The sequence below is a fragment of the Erythrolamprus reginae genome, chromosome 12 (genome assembly GCF_031021105.1).
Source record: "Erythrolamprus reginae isolate rEryReg1 chromosome 12, rEryReg1.hap1, whole genome shotgun sequence".
NCBI classification, from domain to species: domain Eukaryota; kingdom Metazoa; phylum Chordata; class Lepidosauria; order Squamata; family Dipsadidae; genus Erythrolamprus; species Erythrolamprus reginae.
Genome location: NC_091961.1, coordinates 32498467 through 32512058, shown reverse-complemented (window position 1 = coordinate 32512058; position 13592 = coordinate 32498467). Strand labels below are relative to the sequence as shown.

The following is a 13592-nucleotide window of genomic DNA, read 5'->3' as shown; positions in this document are numbered from 1 at the left end:
AAGGCCTTATAAAGTGGTACTAACACTTCACGTGATCTTGAGTTTATTCCTCTGTTAAGGCAGCCTAGAACTCTGTTGGCTATTGTTGGCATTACTAGCATTAGATCTTGCCCCTGTGACTAATAAATGTGACGCATGGTGTGATTGTACTGTATGATTGTGTATTATATAGGGTTTTTAGTCATACTTTTTAATATATTAGATCTGTTCTATATGCTTGTCTTATATTTATTCTGGGAGCCGCCACGAGTTTTTGGAGAACTGAAATGAATAGAATTGAATGATAAACTTGTTCTTCAGTAACATAGAAACATAGAAGGTTGACAGTAGAAAAAGACCTCAAGGTCCATCTAGTCTGCCTTTCTTTCTTTCTTTCTTTCTTTCCTTTCTTTCTTTTTCTTTCTTGTTGATTGATTGATTGATTGATTGATTGATTGATTGATTGATTGATTGATTGGATTTGTATGCCACCCCTCTCCGGAGACTTTATTGTATTTCCTGTATTTTATCTTAGGATGGATCTATGTTTATCCCAGGCATGTTTCAATTCAGTGACTGTGTATTTACCAACCACATCTGCTGGAAGTTTGTTCCAAGCATCTACTACTTCTTTAGGCACCAGAACACAAGCAGAATGCTGTGAGAGCACCAAGGCGTGTGACCCTCTCCGAGAAGAAAGCCCTTGACTTCACCAAGAAAACCAAAACAACGTCTCCTTTTTTCAAACATTTCAGCCCAAAGATGAGCTAAACAGTCCATCTTAAAACTCTTTGCATTGAACCGACCCTAGGAGACCTTGGGACGCAGCAGGAATCCAGCCAAACTCGCCCTGCCTTTGGCGAAGCTTAGCTAATTCCAGAATTTAAGATAACAGTTGCATCTCTCGTCGTGTGCGTTCCAGGAGAGAAGGAGACATGCCGAATTAACCGCTGGATGTGGGGAAGGCATAAGATAGAATCACGCTCCTTAAGATGGGTTCTTTTTTTCCATTCGGATTTCGGTCACATGAGGACTGGTGGGGTTATTTAACCAGCCCTTGGGCAGAGTTTTTCCACCAGCTGGGCTCCTTGAAAGGAACATGGAGGACAAGATTGTTTTCCTAACCCGCACTACAACTTTTGCAGCTGCCCACAAACTCAACAGGTAAGCGTGGTCAAGAGACCCCACACGGGGGGGGGGGAGGACTGGACCTTGAGAAGGCAGCTGAAAGGCTACTTCTGGCTTGGTTTCTCGGCCACCATCCAAACTGCCCAACCCTGGAGTTAGGTGAAGAACCAACGCAGAGATGAAAGGCAAAGGTCAACCAACTTTGTATCAAAGGGTTGGGATGTCCAGCTATTTAGGGCGTTTGCCCAGGTCCGCCTGGTGCATCTGTTGCGGCCCTATTTGGACAGGGAGTCTTTGCTCACGGTCACTCATGCCATTATCACCTCGAGGTTCGACTACTGCAATGCTCTCTACATGGGGCTACCTTTGAAGAGCGTTCGGAAACTTCAAATCACCCAAAATGCAGCCACACGAATGGTTTCGGGCCTTCCAAGATATGCCCATATCTCGTCATCACTCCGCGGACTGCATTGGTTGCCGATCAGTTTCCGGATGCAATTCAAAGTGCTGGTTATGACCTATAAAGCCCTTCATGGCATAGGACCAAAACTTAAAACCCACCTCTGTCATCAGGCATGGGGGAATTGAGATATTCCTTTCCCCCCAGGCTTATACAAGTTATGCATGGTATGTTTGTGTGTATGTTTTGTTTTTTAATAAGGTTTCTTTTAATGATTTTCTAATTATTGGATTTGTAATATATTGTTTCTATTGTTGCTGTGAGCCGCCCCGAGTCTGCGGAGAGGGGCGGCATACAAATCTAATAAATAATAATAATAATAATAACAACAACAACAACTTGCGGGACCGCCTTCTGCCGCACGAATCCCAGCGCCCGGTGAGGTCCGACAGAGTTGGTCTCCTTAGGGTCCCATCAACCAAACAATGCCAATTGGCAGGACCTAAGGGAAGAGCCTTCTCTGTGGGGGGGGCGGCCCTCTGGAATCAGCTCCCCCCAGAGATTTGTACTGCCCCCACCCTCCTCTCCTTCCACAAGAATCTGAAAACTGATTTATACCACCAGGTTTGGGGTCACTAGACCCTAGCCTCTGGCCAAGGAATGTGTGGTATGTCTGTGGTTTGAATCTGGAAGAATGATTTGTAATGTTTAATTATTTTTTAAGATTAGCTATTTATATTAATTGGATCAGATGTTTTATCGTATATTGTTTTTATTGATGGGTTGTGAGCTGTCCTGAGTCCACGGAGAGGGGCAGCATAGAAGTCCAATTAATAATAATAATAATAATAATAATAATAATAATAATAATAATACGTGGATTAACAGTAATGAACTTAACGAACCTAAAGAACTGATTTTGTAGTTAAGGCTAATGGGGATCTTGATATAGTGTAGAGGGGTCCTATTGGTTGGCTTATTAACTGTTGAGTGTGTGCTATTTACGCTATTTGTGATTCTGTTGTATTGTTATTATTCTCTTTTTAAACTTTGTCAGCTGCCTGGAGTCTCATAGGGTCATGTACTTGAGATGGGGAGCCCGTATACATTCAAAAAAAATAATCCATTTTTTCCCCTCCACCCACTTCGAGCACATGTTTAAGAGTCATGTGTCTATCCTCAGCAGTTAGCTCCATGGACAAAATTGGTGGTTTTCCAGTTGGGGCAGAACATTAAACCATTGCACACTTCTTGAGATTAGGGCTGATAAGGTAGCACAATGCTAGATGTTGTGATCGGTAAATGACAGCTTCTGACTTAGGTTGATGTGCAAACCCACCCAACAGCTAAGATTGTGATCCCGCTATATAGAGCGCTGGTGAGACCACATTTGGAATAGTGTGTTCAGTTCTGGAGAGCTCACCTACAAAAAGATATTGACAAAATTGAACGGGTCCAAATACGGGCTGCAAAATGGTGGAAGGTTTTAAGCATAACAGTTATCAGGAAAGACTTCATGGACTCAAATAAAGAACATTTGTCCAACAACATCACCAAAAAGACTTCAAGAGTTGTTAACCTAATCCTGCGTAGCTTCTGCTCTGGCAATCTCACACTACTACTAACTTCTTCTACTACTGCTAACCAGAGCATACAAAACTTTCGCCAGATCAATCCTTGAATACAGCACATGTGTCTGGGACCCACACCGCATTTCAGACATAAACTCTCTAGAAAATGTCCAGAGATACTTTACGAGAAGAGCCCTCCACTCCTTCACTCGCAATGGAATGCCCTACGCAACTAGACTTACAATCCTAGGTTTAGAAAACTTAGAACTATGTTGCCTTAAACACAACCTAAGCATAGCCCACAAAATCATCTGCTACAACGTCCTTCCCGTCAACTACTTCAGCTTCAACCACAACACACAAGCACACAACAGATACAAACTTAAAGTAAACCGCTCTAAACTCGACTGCGGGAAATACGACTTTAGTAACCGAGTAGTTGATGCCTGAAACTCACTACCTGACGCTGTAGTATCATCACCTACCCCTCAAAACTTTACCCTTAGACTGTCCACTGTTGACCTCACCCGATTCCTAAGAGGTCAGTAAGGGGCGTGCATAAGGGCACCAGCATGCCTTCTGTCCCGTCCTAATGTTTCTCTTTTATTTATTTTATTTATTCATTTGTCCAATACACAAATACATAGGAAGAAAAATAGACATGTAGTAATATATATAAGGGTAAGGTGAACGTAGAGGAGAGGACATATGAAAGAAAGAAAATATATATGATAAGTGAGAGAAAGGAAAGACAATTGGACAGGGGACGAAAGGCACACCAGTGCACCTATGTACGCCCCTTACTAGTTTCATGTATATAAATATTATTATATCTTCGTATATCACCAATACAAACAAACAAATTAATTAATTAATTAATTAATTAATAAAATATTCTTCCTCCTCGTCTCTCCTGTCTTTCAGCAAACATCTCAGCAAAGATGAAAACCTGGACACCTTCGGGAAATGCAATCACACCCACGGACACAACTATCAAGGTGCTGGACCTGTTTGAGCACCAGAGTAGAGGACAGCTCGACTTTCCCCGAGGGCGTGAATCCCTGAACCCGTTTCCCTAGTGGGGGTGGGGGGTGGGGGGAAGGAGGGGGGAGTGGAGAAGGAGCCAGGCTTGGAAAATTCCCGCTAATCTCTTACCGCCTGCTTCTTCGACGCTTTGCTTCCACCTTGAGGTGCAAAAATAGGATTGCAGCTAATGACTGATCAATATTTCTTTTTCTCTTTTTGCCATGCAGTGACAGTCACTATACGGGGAAAGGTGAGTAGTAATTTTATATTTCTCCACATTTTGGGAGGGCAACCGTTAAGGACAGGGCATGAGCTGTAGGCACGGCTCCACCTCTCATTGGATCGGCTCCAGCTGTCAGTGTTCCAGGTAACATCTGAACTGTTTGGTTTTTTAAATAATGCTAGGGTTTTATATGTTTTTTAATATTAGATTTGTTCCACTACTATATTGTTTTTATTACTGCTGTGAGCCGCCCCGAGTCTTCGGAGAGGGGCGGCATACAAATCTAATAAATAATAATAATAATAATAATAATAATAATAATAATAATAATAAATCAGAGTCTGAGTCCAAGTGCTCCTCAAAGTTCCAATTTATTGCCGGAGCCACACTGGGAACCCCGAATCTGAGTTTTCCACCCATCCCTTGTCCCCCACCCACAAACTTGTCACGTTGCCCACTCAGATTGTGCCAGCGTTGCCAATCCTTCCTCCACTTCCACCCAGGTGGGTGGGCACAGGATGGCCTTGAACTATGGCTGCATCTGCTCCCTCCTGTAAAACCCCCCTCCTAAGTTCCCATAAACATCAGGCCTTCTATGGATAGTGTGGCAAGCCGTTCATTTATCACCAACTTCTGCACCAATTTGAGACACCAGCGTTCTTTGGTGATGCCCTCACCCTCTGCCTGTCTCCGATTAGGATTTCCACCGTTTTAATTTGATTTTTCAGTCGCGCCTTTTAGCCACCGGATGCCTTTCCGCCCCTATGCCGGGCACTGAGGAAATTCAGTTTTTGCCCCCCCCTAAAAACTGGGTGGCAGTAGCCTATGGTGCTTCGGCCATGCCATTTCCTTCTGGATGCTCTTTGGGTGGCCCCAGTAATGGGCTGCAGGTTCCGGGAGGCACACACATCTGGGTGTCCCTTATACATGCACGCACCCCGATATGTGAAATTTGACTTCTGTGCATGCAGGAAATCTTATATGAGGATGCTCACGCCAGTGAGATTTTGGCAATTTTCGCCGATTTTTTTGCTCCTGCTCATGCATGGAAGCAAAAATATTGGCGAAAATCACTGAAATATCGATTTCGTTTCCTGCGCAGAAGGCAAATTTCACATTGACAGGGGCGCACTTGCCCGCCGGAAACCCGCATACCCACAATGGCCTTGGAGGGCGCATCGATAGCACCGAAGACAAGCGGCCCTTCAATGGATGGCACCATTATGATCATCACGGCAGAGGAAGGCCACCTGAAGCTTCTCTGCTTATTCCGTTAGGGCAGCGATGGCAAACCTGTGGCATGGGCGCCACAGGTGGCACGCAGAGCCATATCTGATGGCACGCAAGCCGTTGCCCTAGCTCAGCTCCAACGTGCATGTGTGTGCCGGCCAGCTGATTTTTGGCTCGCACAGAGGCTCTGGGAGGGCATTTTTGGCTTCCAGAAAGCCTCCAAGGGGATATGCGAGGGCATTTTTGCCCTCCTTCGGCTCCAGGGAAGCCTTTGGAGCCTGGGGAGGGCGAAACATGAGCCTACTGGGCCCACCAGAAGTTGGGGAACAGGCCGTTTCCTGCCTCCAGAGGGCCTCCAGGAGTCAAGGGAAGCTGTTTTTGCCCTCCCCAGGCACTGAATTATGGGTGTGGGCACTTGCACATGTGCGATAGCGCGCACACATGTTCTTTCAGCAGCAGAGGGAAAAAAATATTCAACATCACTGCATTAGGGAGAATAATAACCCTAACCCTAAGGTAAGGGGCGTGCATAAGTGCACTTTGAGCCAATGTTCCTGTCCTAATGTCTTATCTTTCTTTATTTTTTCTTTCTTTCTTTCTTTATTTATTTTGTCCAATACACAATGAGGGTTTTAGTGGGTATATATCTATATACACATAGTAAAATACATGATGAAGGTTATAGAGGAAATACTCATAGTAAAATATATCTACGAAAGAATAGAAAAGAAGGTATCTTTTCTATCTCTACTTTACACTTATATTATGTTAAACATACTACAATACAATACCATATTTGTACGACAAATGAAATAAATAAATAAAATAAAATAAAAAGCCAGCCAAAGTGGGAGAAAGGAACTCCCCCCCCCCCTCGTAATGCTCCACCCATGTTGGTTGGTGGAAGATCAACGAGGGAAGTTTGAATAAAAACGGAAGAGAGTTCGGGAGAAGGCCTTCCAGTTAGTTGAGGGTTGGGGGGGTTGTGCATTTTGCTTTCCCCAAAGATCTTTTTCCGTCTATTAAAAGAACATTTCCCCCCTGCAGATTGACCCCATCAGTGGCATGCTGATGAACATTTACAAGCTACATGAATACATGGAGGTACTTTCCATTGTCTCTTGCCTTTTATTATTTTTGCAAAGAACTTGGCGGACATATCCGATGTGTCTTCCTTCTCCTCTATTTTCCCACAATAACAATCACCACCATTTGTCGAAGTAGTGTAGGGTGTCCTGCCTAAGCAGGGAGTTGGACTAGAAGACCTTCATGCTCCCTTCCAACTCTGTTGTTATTGTTGTTTTGTTCACAAAAAACAGTAATACGCAGCAAACGAGATTGATATGCTGGATTTTGCATCACAATATCACAAGTTGAACACTTCCCAAGTGTCTATGACTGTGTGACATATTTTTGTATGATGCGCGCAGATCCAAGTACGGTGGCCTTTTGCAACTGACAGATCGTGATTTTGTCAATGTTTATTGTGTTCAAATGCTGGCTGACGACTTTTCGCACAACACCCAGTGTGCCGATTACCACTGGGACCACTTGTACTGGTTTATGCCAGAGTTGTCGTAGTTCGATTTTAAGATCATGATGTCGGCTAAGTCAGCAAGAAAGATTATAAAACGAGGCATAAACCTCACTTAACAAATATCTCACTTAGTGACAGAAATGTGGTCATAATCCGAGGAGTGTCTATTCATGTTCCGGGCACTAATTTAATTTATTTATTTAACTTACCTGTATTCTTTTTAAGCACCTAATGCCTCTGAAGGTAGAAAAATCTCCACTTTGGGGAAAAAGCAAAACTTTTAAAATGTTTTTTGTCCTCAGGTAGCCATCACCGAGCCTCTCGATCACAAGAATCTGGACGAAGACGTGGATTTTTTTGCCAACGTTACAAGGTAGTAGCCAGGGAAAGGTGGAGCTGTGTTCTGACCCAGTTCTCCCAATATGACAAACCCTCTGGTGTGGTTGGTAAATGGTTGGTGGTTGGTAAATCCAGTCACTGAATGTAAACATGCCTGGGATAAACATCTATCCATCCTAAGATAAAATACAGGAAATAGTATAAGGGCAGACTAGATGGACCATGAGGTCTTTTTCGGCCGTCAATGTTTCTACAGAATGTTTCTGTAACTAACAGCAAAGATTCCTTTATTGGGAGTGCTCGCAACCCTGGGAAAAAGTTTCTTTCTCACTGCAAGCTAACGTCTATTTGACAGGGAGATGGAATAGTTGTCTGTCACATCTATTCATCTCCGCCCCCTGTCCCAGACGGAGGTTGCGCACACAGCTCCATGTCTCTGGCAAGCAAGATTTTACATCTGCACATGCTCAGGAAACAAAATTTCACGAGGGGTCGCGCCGTGAGACATTGCTTCTCGCGAAATTTGCTTCCTGCACAAAAGCCAAATCTCCCTCCGACACGCGTGGAATAACAGACCTGATGCCCCGTGGCCAGAGAGTAGCCCAAGGCAACAGGAGGGACCTAGAGCAACTTAAAAAGAGTTGAATCCGCTTCTCTGGAGCAGCTTCCGAGCTTCCTTTTTCCCCTCCATCCTTCCGCTCTCCTTCAGCTCGACCGAGAATCTGGCCGTCTACATCTGGAACAGCCTGGAAAAAATCCTGCCCACGGGCTGCCTCTACAAAGTCAAGCTCCATGAATCGGCCAAAAACTTCGTGGTTTATAAGGGCAACAAACCCGAGTGAAAGACGGGGAGCGCAGGTGAGTCTTTGGGACTTATTTGTAAGCGTTCTTTGGAGTTCTCGGTGCCGCCTGGTTTGTTTGTCTTGCAGGTACAGTGGTACCTCTACCTACAAACTTAATTCGTTCCGTGGCCAGTTGTTAAGTAGAAAGGATTGTAACAAGGAATGTTTTCCCATACGAATCAATGTAAAAGCAAATAATGCGTGCGATTGGGGAAACCACAGGGAGGGTGGAGGCCGTTTCCTCCCAGGAGATTCCTAGAGAGGCCTCACGGAGGCTTCTCCCTGTGTTTTCCGGCCCTGTTTCCTCCCAGGAGATTCCTAGAGAGGCCCTACGGAGGCTTCTCCCTGCCTTTTCTGGCCATGTTTCCTCCCAGGAGATTCCTAGAGGGGCCCACGGAGGCTTCTCCCCACCTTTTCCGGTTACAGTTTCGGAGGCTCGGGTTTGTAAGTGGAAAGTGGTTCTTGAGAAGAGGCAAAAAAATCTTGAACACCTGTTTCTTAACTAGAAAAGTTCGTAAGCAGAGGCGTTCTTAGGTAGAGGTAGCACTGCATTTCATTACCTGATTAGGTAGCATCATCAGTGCAAAGGAGTGTTGAGGTTTTGCTCTGCTTATGTACAGTAATTTACCCTGCCAGCTTTGGTAGGCGTTTGCTTTTTCTCCTCGGTAGTTCTTTGCGTAATTCTTTGCATTACCTCCAGGAGCGCCTCCTGCCGCATGAATCCCAGCGACCGGTTAGGTCCCACAGAGTCGGCCTTTATTTATTTATTATTTATTACTTAGATTTGTATGCCGCCCCTCTCCGAAGACTCGGGGCGGCTCACAACATGTAAAAACAAATCGTAAGACAATGTCACTTGATGGGTCCTAGTGGAAGGGCCTTTTCTGTGGGGGCCCCGGCCCTCTGGAATCAGCTCCCTCACCTTCCTCGCCTTCTGCAAGAGTCTTAAGACTCATTTATGCCGCCAGGCTTGGGGCAATTAGATCTCAGCCCCTGGCCAACGAATGATTGTATGGTTGTTGTACGAATGGGTGAGATTGATTTTTAATTTAATTAGGGATTTTAGATTAATAGGTATCTTTTTGTCTGGGTGGTTGATGGAGAGGATGTGATCTTGTCTGTTTCTTTCTCAGATTTATTTATTCATTCATTCATTCATTCATTCAATTTTTATGCCGCCCTTCTCCTTAGACTCAGGGCGGCTTACAACATGTTAGCAATAGCACTTTTAAACAGAGCTAGGCTATTGCCCCCACAATCCGGGTCCTCATTTGACCCACCTCGGAAGGATGGAAGGCTGAGTCAACCTTGAGCCGGTGATGAGATTTGAACCGCTGACCTTGCAGATCTAGTCAGCTTCAGTGGTCTGCAGTACAGCACTCTACCTGCTGTGCCACCCCGGCTCTTCCTAGTATTCTTCCCATTCCTTAGTATTCCTTTTGAATGGGGTGTAACTATGCTTTATCTCTGTGTGATTAATAATGATGATTAATAATCACTGATGAAGTCTTTTCTGTCCAACAGTCTGGCAACCCCAAGAAGACCCCGTCCAGTTCAACATAACTGCTTCAAGAAACTTCAATAGCCGCTTTTGCTAAGGTGAATTTGTACATGCTCGATGGCTAGGGGCAGAGCATCGGGACCTAATAGGCTGCAGAGCATGGGGCGAGGTGAGGTTAACTATCCCTCACCTTTGTCAGGTTCTGTAATGAGTCTTTTTTTAAGACGCCTGCCCCATACATTTAATTGGACAGTCTTATAATGCCAGGATTATTCGCTTGATAGCTTGATGGCTGAGTTTTTGGTGGTGGGGCGTGAATGTTCGTCTGATGGTGGGCACCAACCACAAAGCACTTGTTGTATGTTGTGTGTGTGTTTATGTTCTATATTTTAAATTCAATAAAAAAATGTAATTAAAAAAAAGAGTTTTTGCTGAGTGTCGGATAAACAAAATTGAACACCGGTCATGTTAAGGACAATGGAATTTAGGAATTCCAAAAGGGCTGGGTAAATCAATACATCAGAATAGAATAGAATAGAACAGAATAGATCAGAATAGAATAGAACAGAATAGATCAGAATAGAATAGAATAGAACAGAACAGAATAGATCAGAATAGAATAGAATAGAACAGAATAGATCAGAATAGAATAGAATAGAACAGAATAGATCAGAATAGATCAGAATAGAATAGAATAGAATATAATTATTTATTGGCCAAGTCTGATTGGACACACAAGGAATTGGTCTTGGTGCATATGCTCTCAAGTGTACATAAAAGAAAATATAGATTTATAGAAAATATAGAAAATATAGATTTACCAAGAATCACATGGTACAACGCTTAATGATTGTCATAGGTGTCAAATAAGCAATGAAGAAACAATCAATATTCAGTCAATCACAATAGATTGGGGGGAGATGCGACCTTGGAGGTCTTCAGCCTCAACCACAACAACACACGAGCACACAACAGGTACAAACTTAAAGTAAACCGCTCTAAACTCAACTGCAGGAAATACGACTTTAGTAAACGAGTAGTTGATGCACAGAACTACCAGACTCATCACAAAACCCCCAAAACTTGACCCTCTTTCAGTAAAATATTATTTTACTGAAAGAGGAGTAGATGCTTGGAACAAACTTCCAGCACATGTGGTTGGTAAATTCACAGGGAATTTAACCATGTCTGGGATAAACATAGATCCATCCTAAGATAAAATACAGGAAGTAGTAGGTAGGTAGGTAGGTAGGTAGGTGGGTGGGTGGGTGGGTGGGTGGGTGGGTGGGTGGGTGGGTGGGTGGATGGATGGATGGATGTTTATTTAGATCCCGAAGGTCTCAGGGTGGCTTAAAACAATAAAACAGTATAAAATCAATTTACAGCATTAATAACAATATAGAACCCTTAAATCTTATCCATACAATCATAGCATTTCATACGTCCCAATCAAAACATATTTAGGCCGGATTTAAAAGTTCTCAGATATCAGCAGCACTTGAGGGCAGGGCTCCTAAGTTAATGATCCCAACACTTAAAACAGACTGTTTCATGATGGAGCAATGCACACAGAATACTGATAATCCTCCCAGCCGTATTGGTTAATGGAGTGATGGGTTTTGAGGATGATTGACCTGAAATCCTGACTGCTACCTATGACTAGGTACTCCTGCTTTTTGTAAAAGAAAACAATTCAAAAAAATCCAGGTGCAAACATGGCATTTAATGACAACTGACCAAGGGACATTAATTCTCAGTGAAAATCACATTCCTCTATAACATGGAAGATTATTAGGGGACTTAGTAAGGCTACATTTGGAATACTGCCTTCAGTTTTGGTCGCCACGATGCAAAAAGGATGTGGAGACTCTAGAAAGAGTGCAGAGAAGAGCAACGAAGAGGATTAGGGGGCTGGAGGCTAAAACATATGAAGAACGGTTGCAGGAACTGGGCATGGCTAGTTTGATGAGAAGAAGGACCAGGGGAGACATGATAGCAGTCTTCCAATATCTCAGGGGTTGCCACAAAGAAGAGGGAGTCAACCTATTCTCCAAAGCACCTGAGGGTGGAACAAGAAGCAATGGATAGAAACTAAATAAGGAGAGAAGCAACTTAGAACTAAGGAGAAATTTCCTGGCAGTCAGAATGGTTGATCAGTGAAACACAACTTGCCTCCAGATGTTGTGAATGCCCCAACACTGGAAGTTTTTAAGCAGATGTTGGCTAACCATCTGTCTGAAGTAGTGTAGGGTTTCCTGCCCAAGCAGGGGGTTGGACTAGAAGACCTCCAAGGTCCCTTCCAATACTGTTGTTATTATCATTATTATCATTATTATCATTATTATTATCATTATTATCATTATTATCATTATTATCATTATTATCATTATCATTATTATCATTATTATCATCATTATGATCATTATGATCATTATTATCATTATTATCATTATTATCATTATTATTATTATCATTATTATCATTATTAACTCGGATGGAACTGAAGGCTTGCTTGGCAGGTTTAAAAGCAGCATAAAACCCCTGCTTCGCATCAACTCACTCACATGATTCCTTAACAAAGAGATCAACACTTCCACACACACCAATGCATTGATGGGTGGGTGGGTGGCTGGATGAGTAGATGGATGGATGGACGGTTGACAGACCGGCTGAGTTAGAGCTGTTCACCGGCAGCAACAACAGCGCAAAGGCAACCCACAAGGGTCTCATTTCTCGGAAGGCGCCCCCTCTCCCTTGTAAACTGCAACGTTCTTCTCAGTTTCATATACTTTGACTTTATAAAGGGCTCCGGGAGGAAGGCACTTCTGGAGGTTGTCCCAGATGAACACAGCAACGTTTTCAGCAGTACTGGAGAAAAAAAACCCTTGAGAATTAGTTACGCTGCCTGGCTGGTTGCACTGTGGCTGCACCAGAGGGGGAAACCCCCTTTTGCAGCTACCGTGTTTCCTTCCGCAGATTCCCGCACCGAGAGAATTTTGAGGTTGCTTCTTTCGCGTCGGCCTGGGATTCTAATCCCAGCTCCGAAACACCTTCAAGACCATCAGGTTGGGATTGTGTTCTGGACCCATGGAAGGAAACACAACCCCTCTTGGTTTCCCCAAGAGTGCAGAATGTTGATTTTGGAAAAAGCAAGTTTCTAGATCTCCTTGTCACAGGCAGGGGAAATCCCCTTATTCAGCAGGCAGTATTTTTTGGGGGGGTGGGGGGAGAATTAGAGCAATCCTTTACAAGTTTCCCACCCTCCCCTGTTGTTACATTAAATGTCCCTGAACAATTTAGGCAATTCAAATAAAGGTGAAAAGAAACCTGTAATTTAATTTAATTTAACTTATTATTTATTTATTCATTCATTCATTCATTCGTTCATTCGATTTTTATGCCGCCCTTCTCCTTAGACTCAGGGCGGCTTACAACATGTTAGCAATAGCACTTTTTAACAGAGCCAGGCTATTGCCCCCACAATCCGGGTCCTCATTTGACCCACCTGGGAAGGATGGAAGGCTGAGTCGACCTTGAGCCGGTGATGAGATTTGAACCGCTGACCTGCAGATCTACAGTCAGCTTCAGTGGCCTGCAGTACAGCACTCTATCTGCTCCGCCACCCTGGCTCATTATTAGATATGTATTTGTTACTTATTTATTTATTAATTTGATTTATGGGCCGCCCTTCTCCTCGCAGACTCGGGATGGCTTACAAGAGTAAAATCCAATCTAAACCATAAAAGTAACTAATTATGAATAATTAGAAAAGATTAAAAACCCTGTATAACACAGTCGATCGTCCATCATTCACAC

The 13592-nt window shown here is 43.6% G+C and overlaps 2 protein-coding genes across 6 annotated transcripts in view; one reads left to right on the top strand and one right to left on the bottom strand.

Moving 5' to 3' along the window:
• The window catches only part of LOC139174895 (6-pyruvoyl tetrahydrobiopterin synthase-like), a 129471-nt gene that overhangs the window by 112381 nt on the left and 3498 nt on the right, over window positions 1-13592 (bottom strand). The window contains exons 6-7 of one of the 5 annotated variants that reach the window (XR_011560449.1): window positions 12341-12644; window positions 9031-11835 (exon numbers count right to left, since the gene is read on the bottom strand). The exons of 3 other annotated variants lie outside the window; for them this stretch is intronic. Coding sequence is in view for 1 of the 2 variants with exons in the window: in XM_070765581.1 (XP_070621682.1) it covers window positions 12503-12644 (142 nt within the window). In the remaining variant the exon portion in view is untranslated. Of the gene's footprint in view, window positions 1-9030; window positions 12645-13592 lie in introns of those variants that run through there. One more of the 5 variants, XM_070765581.1, reaches the window with a different exon arrangement.
• LOC139174896 (6-pyruvoyl tetrahydrobiopterin synthase-like) lies at window positions 1073-10136 on the top strand. The gene is made up of 7 exons (XM_070765586.1): window positions 1073-1143; window positions 4003-4076; window positions 4332-4354; window positions 6605-6661; window positions 7397-7467; window positions 8143-8291; window positions 9800-10136. The coding sequence occupies exons 1-6, from the start codon at window positions 1079-1081 to the stop codon at window positions 8273-8275; spliced, it is 423 nt and encodes a 140-aa protein (XP_070621687.1). The 5' UTR covers window positions 1073-1078; the 3' UTR covers window positions 8276-8291; window positions 9800-10136.

What these genes read in the sequence shown, in the direction of transcription:
- LOC139174896 (XM_070765586.1), top strand. Translation starts at nt 1,079, where the DNA reads ATGGAGGACAAGATTGTTTTCCTAACCCGCACTACAACTTTTGCAGCT. An exon ending in GCTGCCCACAAACTCAACAG is followed by an intron (nt 1,144 to 4,002) that starts GTAAGCGTGGTC and finishes CCTGTCTTTCAG; the next exon opens with CAAACATCTCAGCAAAGATG. An exon ending in AGCTACATGAATACATGGAG is followed by an intron (nt 6,662 to 7,396) that starts GTACTTTCCATT and finishes TTTTGTCCTCAG; the next exon opens with GTAGCCATCACCGAGCCTCT.